Source organism: Cornus florida, unplaced genomic scaffold, assembly GCF_030987335.1.
Source record: "Cornus florida cultivar Cherokee Brave unplaced genomic scaffold, ASM3098733v1 CherokeeBrave_3.0.0_Hap2_Chr01, whole genome shotgun sequence".
NCBI classification, from domain to species: Eukaryota; Viridiplantae; Streptophyta; class Magnoliopsida; order Cornales; family Cornaceae; genus Cornus; species Cornus florida.
The window spans coordinates 70,405,025-70,419,815 of NW_026775571.1; the positions used below are offsets into that span (position 1 = coordinate 70,405,025).

At 35.0% G+C, this 14,791-nt stretch overlaps 1 protein-coding gene across 1 annotated transcript; it reads left to right on the forward strand.

Moving 5' to 3' along the window:
- Positions 1 to 406: 406 nt before the first annotated feature.
- LOC132300818 (probable indole-3-pyruvate monooxygenase YUCCA3) lies at positions 407 to 2,755 on the forward strand. The gene is made up of 3 exons (XM_059798094.1): positions 407 to 1,069; positions 1,355 to 1,726; positions 2,232 to 2,755. The coding sequence occupies exons 1-3, from the start codon at positions 407 to 409 to the stop codon at positions 2,466 to 2,468; spliced, it is 1,272 nt and encodes a 423-aa protein (XP_059654077.1). The 3' UTR covers positions 2,469 to 2,755.
- The last annotated feature ends 12,036 nt before the right edge of the window (positions 2,756 to 14,791 follow it).

Below are 14,791 nucleotides of genomic sequence, written 5' to 3' on the forward strand. Positions count from 1 at the left end.
AATATATAGATATACCTATAGAGTGTTATATGTAAATATGTGTGTGTGTGTTTTATATTTATACATGTGTATGCATTAAACAAATGGAGGCGACCACAGGCTTATCATCTGAAGAAGAGCCTCAAAGAAACATTTTCCAATTCCAAGCACATGCAGCTCTCATGGACAGCTTCCCTATTTAAACCTCTCCATCCCTCTCACCCCCCTCCACACATTTTCTTTCAAAACAAACAACACTCTTTTCTCTTCTCCACTCTTCTTTGTCCCAATCCATCTATCAACGTAGATAAACTATTTCCTACACTTGGAAAAGTTGTACCATTCTTTCTCTCTCTTCTGTCTCATCTTTTACTACTACTTTTACCTCAATCTCCTGCATAATCCCCAAACACATTACTACCCAATTATGGCTAATGCTTTTGATCCTGAAAACTTCTTCGCGCGTCGATGCTTATGGGTTAATGGACCCGTCATTGTTGGTGCAGGTCCATCTGGTCTAGCAGTTGGCGCTGGCCTTAAACAACAAGGTGTGCCATTTATAATGCTCGAAAGAGCTAATTGCATTGCCTCTCTATGGCAAAACAATACGTATGACCGCCTCAAGCTTCACCTTCCCAAACAATTCTGCCAACTACCCTATTTCCAATTCCCAAACAACTTCCCAGAATACCCAACAAAATATCAGTTCATTGACTATCTTGAGTCCTATGCAAAGCACTTTGAGATAAGCCCAAGGTTCAATGAATCTGTGGAGTCTGCTAAGTATGATGAAACTTGTGGTTTGTGGCGTGTCAAGACCGTTACTAGCAGCGGCTCAATAAAGGGTGAAGTTGAGTACATTTGTAGATGGCTTGTGGTGGCCACCGGAGAGAATGCAGAGAAGATGGTGCCTGAATTCGAGGGCTTGCAGGACTTTGGTGGCAATGTCATGCATGCTTGTGACTATAAGTCCGGTGAGACTTATCGTGGTAAGCGTGTGTTAGTAGTTGGTTGTGGCAATTCAGGCATGGAGGTCTCTCTTGATCTTTGCCACCACAATGCTCATCCATCTATGGTGGTTCGAAGCTCGGTAAGTCAAAGTTGTTTTCTACTACCACATCTATGAGAAAAACTTCGTTGCATCTTTAATACTTCGTTATCGGTGTCCTCAACCAATTGTATCATGTCACATAAATAAAAATTATTTTATTTTAGTAGGTTGTATCCTCGCAATATGTAATAAGTTGGTGATATCATGTCATCGCTATAACAGGCTGGTCCGACTCAATTAAGTTTTTCTCTTTTTCTCCACATTTGTACCTCTTTAGGTCTAAATTTTAATTGGGTATTTTCTGTTTTGATCATTCAACAACAGGTTCATGTCTTGCCAAGGGAAGTTCTTGGGAAATCGACGTTCGAATTAGCAGTTTCAATGATGAAATGGCTGCCAATTTGGCTAGTTGATAAAACACTGCTTGTTATTGCAAGAATGGTGCTTGGAAATATAGAGAAGTACGGTCTGAAAAGGCCATCAATGGGACCTTTACAGCTCAAGAACACTGAAGGAAAGACTCCTGTGTTGGACGTTGGTGCTTTACAGAAAATTAGATCTGGTGAGATCAGGATTGTCCCTGGAATTAAAAAGTTCTCGCCCGGTAGAGCCGAGCTTATTAATGGTGAAAATCTTGAGATTGATTCTGTTATTTTGGCAACAGGGTATTGCAGCAATGTCCCTTCATGGTTAAAGGTGAGAAATTTTTTTTATTTTTTTATTTTTTATTTCTATACTTAAAACATTTTATATTATATGCTATGTTTTCTATTTATGGATTCATGTGACAGTTATGGAAGTTGGGTTTCTTGTAGATTCTCTGTTCCTATCCTGTTACTGATCAGGTTGTTGGCTCTGTTTGGTGGTTTTATTGTCATATTTGTTTTACAATATTAAAAGAAAAAAAAAAACATATTTTTTAGAAGTTTATTCTATTATCCAACTATGTTGTGGAATTAAATTTTCCAAGATATACTGATAAATTGTTACCAGCACTTTATATTTAGCTGATCGATGTTGATGTAGTCTGTGAAATAATTGCAGCTGACAACTGATTGGGTGTTGTTTGGTATTTTATTTTAACCATTTGAGTTGAAAAATGTTGTAAAAGTGTCTTGAATGTTTGGCTATATAGGGACTTATTTTCCTGGATAAGAGGATAAATGGGCTAATAACTTTTTTTTTTGTTTGTGTTGTTCAGGAAAATAAATTCTTTTCCCGAAGTGGGATTCCCAAATCTCCATTTCCAAATGGGTGGAAAGCCAAAGATGGTCTCTATGCAGTTGGGTTCACAAAGAGAGGTCTCTCTGGTGCATCATTAGATGCCATTAGAGTAGCTCATGACATTGGCAAAATCTGGAATGAAGAAACAAACCACAAAAAACATTCGGTCACGGTCGCGGTCGCTCGCCATAGAAGATGCAAATCACATTGCTAATATGGTGGATTTAGTACTAATAAGGATGTCTCTGCCATTTTTTTTTTTTTTTATCAATTTTCCTTTGTTAACTTGTTACAGATTAGGAAAAAAAAAAGAAAAAAAGAAAAAAAGAAAAGAAAAAAAAGATTGTTACAGATTAATCAAACTAAGTTCGGGTTGTGTACAAAATAATGTAACAAGAAAGGGGACACATGAAACTGAGAGCAGCCCTCTTCAGGAGAATACCAAGTCCTAGCAGGGTTTGGGCATTTTGTGAATAGGAAGATGAGGCTTTTTGATGTTCTAGTTTTAAGGCTTTTTGTATACAAATTCAATAATCCATGTGAAATGAAAAGAACTTCTCTCTCTCTCTCTCTCTCTCTCTCTAAGGCTTTTTGTATACAAATTCAATAACAATCCAAGTGAAATGAAAAGGACTCTGTATTAATCCAAGTAAAATTGAATTGGACTGTGTCTCTCTCCTCCCTATCCAGTCTTCACAATCTGATTTTGGTCCACCTTGTTATTAATAAGACTCATGGGCTTTATCTCCATTATCTGGTCCACAAGAGGGCCCATTAAATATTGTGGGCCCATTTCCCATTAATTTCTAACATCTATATTCCCTTTAATGCGACACTGACACTAAGTCTTGACTGGTCTTGCTTAGGAAGTATATACTATATAATTTCCGAAAAAAAAAAGTATATACTATATACATGAAATCCTCTATTTTGTGGTGCCCTGCACATGGATAGAGCCCACAACGAGGATGAGCAATAAAGAGGAATGTGTAGGTGAATTCTCTAGTTTTGGCATAATTTATAGCTCAGTGACTGTGTGATTCATATTTAAATCTAGGTCCATTGAACAGTTTTTGACCAATATCAATTTTGTGTTCCAATACTCTGCATGTTTGCCACATCTATCTCTACTAGTCATGACCACATATAGGTATAGACATCTTAATTCCGAAGTAAACAGTTGAGTGCATGAAGTTTTCTCTATTCCCAAAAGATCTAGGAATTCCCAAAAGCCTATCACAGAATTTCAACCCTCTTTCTTCCACAAATTACCCTTTCCAAAGTCAACATGTAACAGTAAAACACTGATGCCCAGTTTAAACTTTATAGTCCTTTTTTACCAACACACTTTTGGGTGGGACTATTATTTTCAAAGACTATGAATTGAATTGCCACCAAGGGTTGCTGATTCGGAATAATTTAATAAATTTTCAGATCATTTAATATTTAGCAGGCCAATTGAACCAAAACAACTAGTATTGTCCTTTTATTAAATGACTCCTTACAACGAGAAGAACTTATTTGAATCGGAGGTATAATGCTGCTTATTCGCATAAAAAGTGGACTCTATTAGTGGATCCCACCACTATCGTGAGTAAGGTGCACCGTAACTTCGGCTCAAATAATGTTTTCTTCCTTACAACTAATGTGTTATTTGAATCATATGTCTTTTTATAAAATTAAAAATAAATAAAAAAGAAAAAAAAAATAACTTACTTTTTTTTTTTTTTAGGTTGGTCAAACTGATACCAAATCACCACCAATATTTTCTCACCTTTTCAAATAGAAGGATGATGGTTCATCCTTATCTATTAATATAATTTAATTATATCATGTCATGTCAACCGTATAAATAAAATGGAAAGTGTTGTTTTTATTAAATATGTCTTTGCAATGAAATCTGCAAGAACCAATTTAGTACAAGTGAAAAGGAGTAAATAGTAAATACCCTAAAATAGTTTTCCATTTTATTAAATAAATGTTCACAACCATTTATATGAAATAGTCACATCATAAGAAATGTGTATCACCACAACTAAACCAAACATAACCACAAGAAAATCCTCTTGCCATGTAAGTCAATTATTTTCCTTCCCCTCGTGTTCAAACATTGTTTTAACTTTTTCATTTTACATATGATAAAAATATATATATATATGAAACATGAATATTCCTTAAATGACCAAAATAAAATAAAAAACATATAGAAAGACAACCCATATGAGTCCCATGCTGTTGATTTGAAGTTTTAAACATGCAGAAACCTTTCTCTTCAAACTAAGATCTTTCAATGTATATATATATATATTAATGTGAGGTCAATTTAAAAACATATATAACATATAACATGCAGCAGTTCTCTTAACTTGTTTCACGCACAGATTTGAGTTTTTGGATTTTGCACCACTTCCAGATTGCAACTTGGGAATTACAGTTGTATTTCTGTCCCTTTTCCTTTGGAGCTTCTACATTATTTTTTTTTTTTTTTTTTTTTTTTTTGTCACTGATCTGAAACCTTCCATATAGAAACCACAGTTTCCAAGAAATTAATGGAAACACATGGGATGGTCACTTCCAACATTCCTTAGTTTCTCACCAACAACCCCATTCCTTCTTGTGTGACATATGTCTTGGATTCAATACATTGTTTGCTTTCTTTGGATGTATGAAATAGTCATCCTGGTTTCTAAATCTTGCATACTTTTTTGTGCAAGACTTGATAAACAAACTAATACTGATAGAAGGTATATGGAAGAGAGAAATGAAGAACAAATTAAACAAGAAATATACAGTAAAATGCTGTGCACATAAAGCCTAAAGGGTTATGCCTCCTTCGCTAACGTCTTCAAACTTTGATTTCCAATGACTGCCATAAGTGAGAGAATACAAAAAAAATCTGGAAAAATGAAATTTGTGTATTTAATTGATGGGAGATTCTCAAAATCAGTTGCAGTATATATCACTCCTATCAGTAAATTAACAGTCAAGGGCTTGAATTTTATATCTAACAATGGTCTAGTTGGCACATGGGACTTTTAATTGAAGTGTCAAACTAGAACTTAAAAGTAGAGTTGCCAAGACCAATTGCTCACTATTAGCTCGACTTTTAATTTGTGTATTTAATCAGATTTCTGGTGTGCTTTTCTGTCCTCAACACCAACACTGCATTTATACTTATACAGGAGTAAAAATGTGTCCAAAAGGCGACTGGAGAGCAGAGTAAACTAACAGAAGTGAAAAGTCCCAAGGCTGTATCCAATATATATATATATATGTTGTGGGCTCCACAGCTGCGTGAGAACAGTCTGGTGTTGTTAATTTTATTATTTTCCAAGGCTTCGTTTGGTTAGATGGAATCAACTAAAAAAGAAAGGAAAGAGAAAATTTTTAAATTTTTTTTAAGTTTGGATAGATGGAAAAAGAATTGTAATAGAAAATATAATTTCCCGCATTAGACTACTTTCTCCCAAAATTTTTCTCACATAAAATACGGGGAAATAATATTTTCTCGTGAAAACTGCTTCTTTTTATTTTAAGTTCCTATCTTATCCAACAATTGAATCAAGTAAAATAATTAATTTCTTTATTTTCTAACTGGGTTTCTTTTCTACTAGAGGCAAGTTCTTTAACAATTTATATTTTAGTGGACTCTAGAAGGCAACTTCTCTCTAAACATGTTTTCTTAAAATACTATTTGGACGAATTTTTTTTTTTTTGGGTTCTAAATATATACATTGTATCAGATATATTATACACCTTTATTATATAAACAGAGAATAATATATATAATTTTCTCTTTTTGTGTTTTCTGGTTGAAAGCCCATGAGTCCATGAGTCCAAATTTTTTTAAATTTTTTATTTTTATTTTTATTTTTAAGCTTCCTAATTTCTTTTAAATGAATAGATAGTTTTGCTTCTAGGGTTCTACCTCAGAAGTGTTGAAGTATTGTTTTAATTTAAACACAAATTTATTTATTTTTTTAGTATTTGAAATCATAATGGTAATTTTGGTATGCATAATCACTTTCTTTTCATTTTCATACTATCCAAACTAACAAACTAATATTTTATTACAATTTTCCTGAATAAATTTTCATACTAACCAAATGCTTCATAGAAAACAACTTTTCTTTTCATTCACTTTACTTTTCTTTTATTTTATATTTCTTTTCTTTTCTTTCTTTTTTCTATCTAACCAAACAGAGGCAAAAGAAAACATGTACAATAGACAAAGGGGGCATACTCCCGGATAAGAGCAGGCTACACTAACCAGCAAACAAAACTTGGGCTAAAAACATGGATTAGTTAAGTCCAACACACAAATCAAGCCCAAGACAACAAAGTCACAGACAGTGAAGTCCAAAACACGCCCAACCAAGTCAATTGCCCTTAATCCACATTCAGAATATGAACAACAGTAATGGAAATAACAGACCAACAGGATAGGAAAGTCAACGGAATTAGGGCACAACCTCATCAAAATTTCAAGGCAAGAGCACTGTCAAATCAACTAGCCAAGCTAAAGAATTTTTTTTTTTTTTTTTTTTTTTTTTTTTCAGTGGGGTAAGAAAAATGGGTTTGGGAAGTTCTAGGTTTCGCATATTTATTTGGCACAAGGAGAACTACATTGCCTAACTAAGAAGATGCGATTGAGAATTTATTGGCAAATGATATTTTTATGCTATGTTTGGTATGCATGAATGAAATGGAATGGAATGTTCATTCTAACCATTTTTTTTGTTTAATATGCAATTTAAAATAGTGGGAATGACCATTTCATTGGAATGAAATCTATTCCACAACTAAACTTATGGAATGACTATTCCATTCCCAATTAATGTTTTTTAAAAAATCAAGTTCTTAAGACATCCTTATGCTTCAAGTGCATAAACCACCACCACCACCTTCTGCCACAACCACTGCCAACTTTCACCATCACCGCCACTCTATTGCCTTCCACCACCGTCATTGCCAATGCCACCATTGTTGCCACCTTCAACCACCACACCACCGCCACCTCCACAGCCTTTAGCCACCGCCAACACTGACTTTCACCAATGCCACCACCTTCCACCACTATCACTTTCAACCACCGCCATTGCCACCACCACCACCACTACCATCAACATTACCACCACCACTGTCGCCGCTTTCACCATCACCACCACGTCATTGCCACCGCCACTATCGTAGCCGACTTCCACCACCACCATTGTCACCACATCCACCAACGCCTCCACTGCCACTGCAACCGACTTCTATCACCACCATCACCACCGCCATCGCCACCTCCATAAGCACATTTACCACTACTGCCACCTCCTTGGACTATCCCAATTATACTATGTTCCCCAAGCACTCCTTGGTTCTCACTTAGTGGTTACACATGTAAGGACATGTTCTATCATTATCTGCAACTTCTGAAGAGTTGGTTTGGTGGTTGAATGCATGCTACAAACTTTTAGCATGTTCGGACCTGCAGATGGAAACCTCAGCATTCTGCTTAATTTCAACAATTTCCTCAACAGGTGTTACACTATTTGGGTAGTTATTTACTAGTAGTACTACTTGAGGCAACCTTCGAAACAAACTTCCTATAATTTCTCCCTTAGTGGCTTGTTTGGGGCGGCTTGCCTTGGTAGCTCCTTTAACTTCTGTATGTTTTCTTGTCACAGACCAGAAAATGGTTCTCATAAATTTGTATCAACTATCTACACATACTCAGATGATGAACACAATGAAACAAACATGGTATATCAATGACAGTATTCAAAAGGCCTTATTCTGCAAAAAATCCTAAAACCTAGGGTTTGAAAGGTCAAAACCACAAATGACCATAATCCTGTGCAAAACTCAACTTCAATAGCCTTGATTTAGCTATATAAACTTGTATAGATGATAAGAGTTCAAATCACAACACAATATCATACATATGCACTTATATCAGAAGGCTAAACTAGAAAAACAAAGCACAAATAGAGGGTTGAGACATCAAACTCAACAACAGCAAGAGCATGAACATGAATACTAATTCTGCAGTTGAGAAATAATAAAACAAACTTGTCCCAGCCTCTAGGAATCTTTGGAATGAACTCAAGCTTGTACTGAACCTCTGAACCACCTCTCAGCAGCAGCAAATCAGTTATTCAACAACATTGATCATTATATTCAAATGTATACACACACTATATGGATCTTTGAGTTGAATTAGCTTACAAATTATATTCAAATCTCAGATATTGTTCATTGTTCTTGGTGTTTTGAGTATATGTCACAATGTAGCTCACAAGTGCGCTTACATAAGGCTTCGGAGTCTCATTGCTATAACATGAGATATATAGGTGTCATTGGAATGTAGTCATACCCTAAAGAGGAAATCCACATGGCCCCATCTACCAATCATTGTCCAGAGAATATTCTGACATTCTCTAAGTGAAATAACTATAATACCCTTGGTACAACTCACTATTTTATCTTCAAGTAAACATGCAATTTGATAGCTTGTGAATGAATATATATTAGTAGTATGTATCAAGCTCAATCACTAAGCAATGCATAACATGCCTTAGTTTCCCACACTAGGACCACATGACACGTGTCACACAAGTGATAATCATTTGTAATGACCAAAATACCCTTGAGAAGGGCACTTGTCAATATATACATAATTCTTTAGCTGCAACTGTGTATTTATAAATGCATTGGATTTTTGAGCTGTACACTACAATGCAGCAACACAGGCAAGTGTAAAATGATAGGGTACGTCTGTGAAAATATATATTTTCCCCTGAAAGCATCTGAAGCCATATATCACTTGCAAAACCAGAAACAATACACTATTAGGGCTTATAAATTGTACTGCCAACACAATGTACCTTCCTTAAGCTGTATGAAATGTTATCTCATGAAGGTACAATGACCATACTATCCCTGTATGACACTGTGATGCATTGAGCATACCAGAATCATGGATAATTCCCTGAAATGGACATGAGACAACATTTTTAACATTATAATGGGCCAACCCTAATTCAAAGGTGGGACCAACAGAAGCGTAAGCTTTGTGACTCCTCCGATATGTTTCTCACCAAAACTAGTGCTGTCAAAACTGTTAGGTAAGTATTTCTTCTTCTTCTTCTTCAAAAAAAAAAAAAAAAAAAAAAATTCTGATATATATATATATAGAGAGAGTTTCACCATGAAAATAATTAGGTTTTCACAATTTCCACCATGAATGAACCTCAATTTGACTCAATCACCACCAATTCAAACAATTAACCTATGTGTCTAAGCCTTACAACATTTAAATCATTAAATCTAATCCTTAATTCTCCAAAAAGACCATGAATCATATATTATATATATGTAGAGAGAGAGAGACACCTATATACATATATATCATAATCTTTGCATTGATGACAATAAGGACTTGTTTACGATGGTGGAAAAGTTTCCTAAGGGTTTCAGAGGAGGTTAGATGAACGAATCATGCGCTTTAAAATTTTCTAATGTGAACGCTGAAGCTTCAAACAATTTTGGAAACGATAACTCGTGCTCGATACGTGCCAGTGATGGTGACATCTTCACCTTTCACAAGCCCGTTGACGCTTCAAATCGGGAAGCGAATCCGTGATTTATTGAGATGGCTTGCTGTTGGGAACGCCATCAACGACGATGGTGACTTAATTGGCAGTGCAAGGGGGGATGACAACGTGGGTAATTTTAAAATCTTTTTGAGGTGGATTGGTTAGGGTTAGGTCTTCTTCACATTGGCATAAGTTCTTCCTCTATATTCATCTTCCTTGTAACTAATTGTCTTAGTTTTCTTGAGACCCATGACCTTTGTCTTCCTACAATGAAGTGTGTATACAACACATGTACATATATATAGAACGTGGGTCTGTGTATACAGATAAAAGCTAGGAGGTAAGGGTCTAATTTCGTAAGTTAAATTTCATTAAATAATACAGAACATTAGTAAAGGGGTAGTATAGTCAATTTTAGGGTGAGATAGTGATGATGTCAGCATTGACGGTGCCGGAAGTTAACCGGAGGGATGTATTTGTTACAAAGTTTCAAAAGTAAAGGAGGTAACCGAAATTATGCAAACTAGAAAAGTGATTTGACATACAGGGGAGCTAAGTGTAAATTATTCTTTTCCATTTAATTCTTAAATCCCTAAATTTTCATTTATACCCTACTAACTAAATATACTCATGTTAAGTTATTTATAAATTCAAACTTTAATATAGCCTTATAAAATTAGACATAAAATTTTTAAAAAATGAAAAAAAAAATTTACTGAAAAATTATACAATAATTGATTTCTAACCTTTAGAAATTTTATTTGAAATGTGACAAATTAAAAGGGGCTTTTATATTTTGACCTAAAATACCATTGGGATATTTAATACCCATATATACTGTGGCCAGTGGCCAATGGCCCCTTTTTCTCTGCACACAAATAAGACTTAGAACGCAATGCAGCACCATACATACGAAGGCGAGCGAAAGGGACGTAGCAGAACCAAAAGAGAAAAGAACCAATAAGACCAAACCGAGCACTGCTCTGCCTGAAAATTCAAAGCTATTGGCGAACCTTCCCCATGTAATCATCGTCAAAATACTCTCCATATTACCGGTCAAGTCTCTTTTACAATTCAGGTGCGTTTGCAAATCATGGTACTCTTTGATTTCTGATTCACATTTCGTTAAAACCCATCTTAGTATGTCAACTAAAGACGATGACTATAAACACGAGTCATTTTGTGCTTAATTCGAGCAAAATTTGGTTTCAAGTCTTGTTCACATTTACTCTGTATTGTATAAACCATTTGCTGGTGCCTCTGAGCTTGATTCTCCATTGAAGGATCCCATGACGCGGCTTGGCTAGTGGGTTCTTGTAATGGGTTGCTCTGTTCATATGGTCCCATCTATTAGGAAATTTTAAAAGTTTGAATGCGGTGCGGTTGTTTTATGAAATACAGGTTTGGTTATAATGAATCCATTGATGATTAGAAGGTGGTAGGAGTCTTTGGTGGTGTTGGGGGTTCCTATGGAACCGAAGTCAAGGTTTATACCTTAAGGACTAATACTGGAGAAGGATTCAGGACTTCCCTTATGGTATTCATATCGATGATTCGGGTAAATTTGCAAATGGAGCTCTCCATTGGGTTGTGACTTGGGGTACCGGATCAAATTATTTTTGAGTGATTGTTTCCCTTGATTTAACAAATGAGACATACAAGGAGGTGGTGCAACCAAAGTACGGAGATGGTGTTTTCGATTTGACATTGGGGATTTTGAGAGGATGCCTACGTGTGTTGTGTAACTACCATGGAAAACATGCTAATGTATGGGTTATGAATGAATACGGTGTGAAAGATTATTGGACTAAATTAGTCAGTATTCCCTATTTGAAAGATCCCGCGAATTGTCAGTACTCGGCACCATTGTGCATTTCTAAGAACGGTGATATTTTGTTGGAATTTGAGGGTTTTTAGTTATATATGACTTAAAAGAGGGTACATTTAGGTATCATTCCATTCATAATTTCCGTACTTGTCTTAAAGTGATACTTATGTTGAGAGCCTTGTTTCACCTAATGCTGGCAATGAGATTCAGGAGCAACATTAACTAACAAATAAAAAAAAGGTAAGATTGAATTTTGATAATCTTTTAGTATTCTTTCCCTGAGTTTTATAATGCACTGTATAATTTATTTAATATTACATTTGCAATACTGTTATGGAGCCACATTATGTTTAAGGAATATATATATATATATTTGATTATTTGTATGGCTAGACAAAAAGTACCTTATAAAGAAATCATGATCTCCTAAAACAATTAAGAAATGAAACTTTTGGTGGCTAATGTATGTCATTTGGTCGTATGCCTTAACAAATAATGGTGGTGAATGTTCAAGAAGAATTTTGTAACCCCTTGCTCTTTTATTTTATTTTATTTCCCCTTTTTTCTGGGCTCTTATAATTATTTAATTATCTTTGAGGTAATGTGGGTAATTAATAGTATGTTGGTACTTGTATTTTTAGAGGAATTAAATTTTTTTTTTTTTTGTGTAAGTAGGAATTTATATTTCTTCCTTAAGGTTTCACAAAATAAGATGCAAAGTGAACCAATTCAAAGTAAATGCAATGAATCTACATGCCCTATTGCATTGTACTATATTTTGCATTCTGCTTGTTTATTTGCCTATATGGTTGCTTCAATGGCAAATTTGATAAGACCTTTAGAAATTATTTTTAATCCTAAGATGAACAAAGAAATAGATTAGCAATAAGATAATTTGTAAGGAAGTTAGCTCGTCTATGTGGTAATTGATTCTTATATAACCTAAGTTAAAATTGAAAGTAAAGGAAAAAAATGAAAAAAACAAAACCATGAACTATTGCACTTTTGCAAATAACCTCTTGTTCTTCATACTATAAATTGTCACTTAGCTGTGAGAAAATTACATAATTTCTCGTTGCAAAATGAAAAAGAAAAAAAAATTATTTAAAAAGATACCAAGTATGGCTGATGGGGATGAGGGCTTGAAATTATTAAAAAGTGATAAAAGTTGTGCTTTAAGATATTTGAGGTACAAAATCGCTTTTCGAACTTGTAGTAGTAAGTTGTAGCAGCAATAGAGAAGAAGAGGATGTATTTGTTGTTGACGTTGAACAGTTTCAAGCACTGCAAACTAGTGAAGGTCAAACATATTTTGATACACCAGATTATGAGTTTGAGGATGATGCAACTGATACTATTGATATCTCTGACAACGAGACAATATATGAACCTAGTGATGAGCTTTGTTGTTTGAATGGGTCATCAAAAAAAGATGAGGTTCGATAATGAATCACTAACCCAGATCTTTTTACAGTGGCAAAATATATGGGGAAGAATAAAATCAAATTAGGATTGAAATTTTAATCAACTACATAGTTTATGGATGCTTTGCTGCCAGAAGGAAACTCAATTTATTGGCTAAAAATAAAGTGGGTTTGATAACCGTAGTATGCAAGAAGGAATTCCAAAATCATAGTTAGAGGTTTCTAAATCAAAACATTTAGTGGTGTCCGCAGGTGCTGTTTAATGACAAGGCATGCTTATCATTTATAGCTAGAATATAGGTCCCTGCATTGAACACGACTATGCCTGATTTCAATGTGCTTGAGGGTCAACTGGTTAATCCATAGAGGCATGATGATTTTAGGGATGCTGTTGTAAGAAATATCTTCATCACATAATGAGTCAATATTAGAGTTTACCTCTTCTTCGAAGGCCATGAGACACAAGGCATCATCTTCATGATTTTTAATTTCCTCTTTGATAGCACTTGCTTCTTTGCTAGAAGCTTGAGGAGCTATACTCTTCTCTTGAGTTACTCCATCTTTTTCACTATAGGAGTATGAGTGAGTTCTATCAAGAGCATTCAAATGGTTAGAGATGTTAGTTGAACAAGAATGCACTTCATGAAATGATACATTGTCTTTTAAACTAAAAGAATCATACTCATTGAGGTGCATATTTGATTCCTCAACTTGACATATGCCTTCATAGGTTAATTCAAGTAAGTTCCAAATATCTTTAGCCGTATTACAAAAGACAATTTTATTAAACTCATTTTTACTTAATGCACAATAAAGATAGCATATAGCAAGAGCATTGCAATGAATTAATCTATGCTCATTTTCAGAACATTCCTCTTTTGATTTAGGAAATTCATTTCCTTCAATAACTTTGGCGGGGATATGATCACCATTTTCTATGACATCCCATACATCAATATCAATGCTTTCTAGAAAGACCTTCATTCTAATTTTCCAATAGATATAATCAATTCCATCAAAACAAGGAGGTCTATCAATGTAATGTCCTTCTAAGGAGGTGGATGAACCAATGTTAGACATGATCGTACTCTAAGACGGTTAAGTTTTTTAGATAGAGTTTAGGCTCTGATACCACTTGTTGCCCAAGAATGAACTCTAGGGGGGTGGGGGGGGGGGGGGGGGGGGGGGTGGGGGGTGAATAGAGTCCTTGTCTAATAATGACAGATTTAAAAACTAAGTAGATGAACAAGATACAAATTCTATTTTACAAATATGTGCTAAACAAAATCAACACATTAATGTAGTGCAAGCAGTGGTTGATTTTTAGTTTATACAATTCCAATTTCCAGTAAGTAACTTATAGCAATTGTGCAATAATGTAGATGTGAATGCAGCAATTAAATAGCACAATTATAAGAGAGATAAGGAAGAGAAATTGCAAACATAGACACGGTGATTTTAGCGAGGTTCGGAAACTCCTACTTCTCGGCTCAGGACCCCTCTTGAGACTTCCCAATCCACTATGGCTTCTCCTTACGGGTGGAGAGCAAACCTTGTAGTGAAGCAACTCCCTTGCTTCTTCTTGTTAAGAGACACCCTCTCTTAGACTTCCTTTGGGCCAAACCAGCCCTTACAATAACTTTGCTAAGAGAACTCCTTCTCTTAGGCTTACAATAGATTTGTTGGTAATATAGAAGTG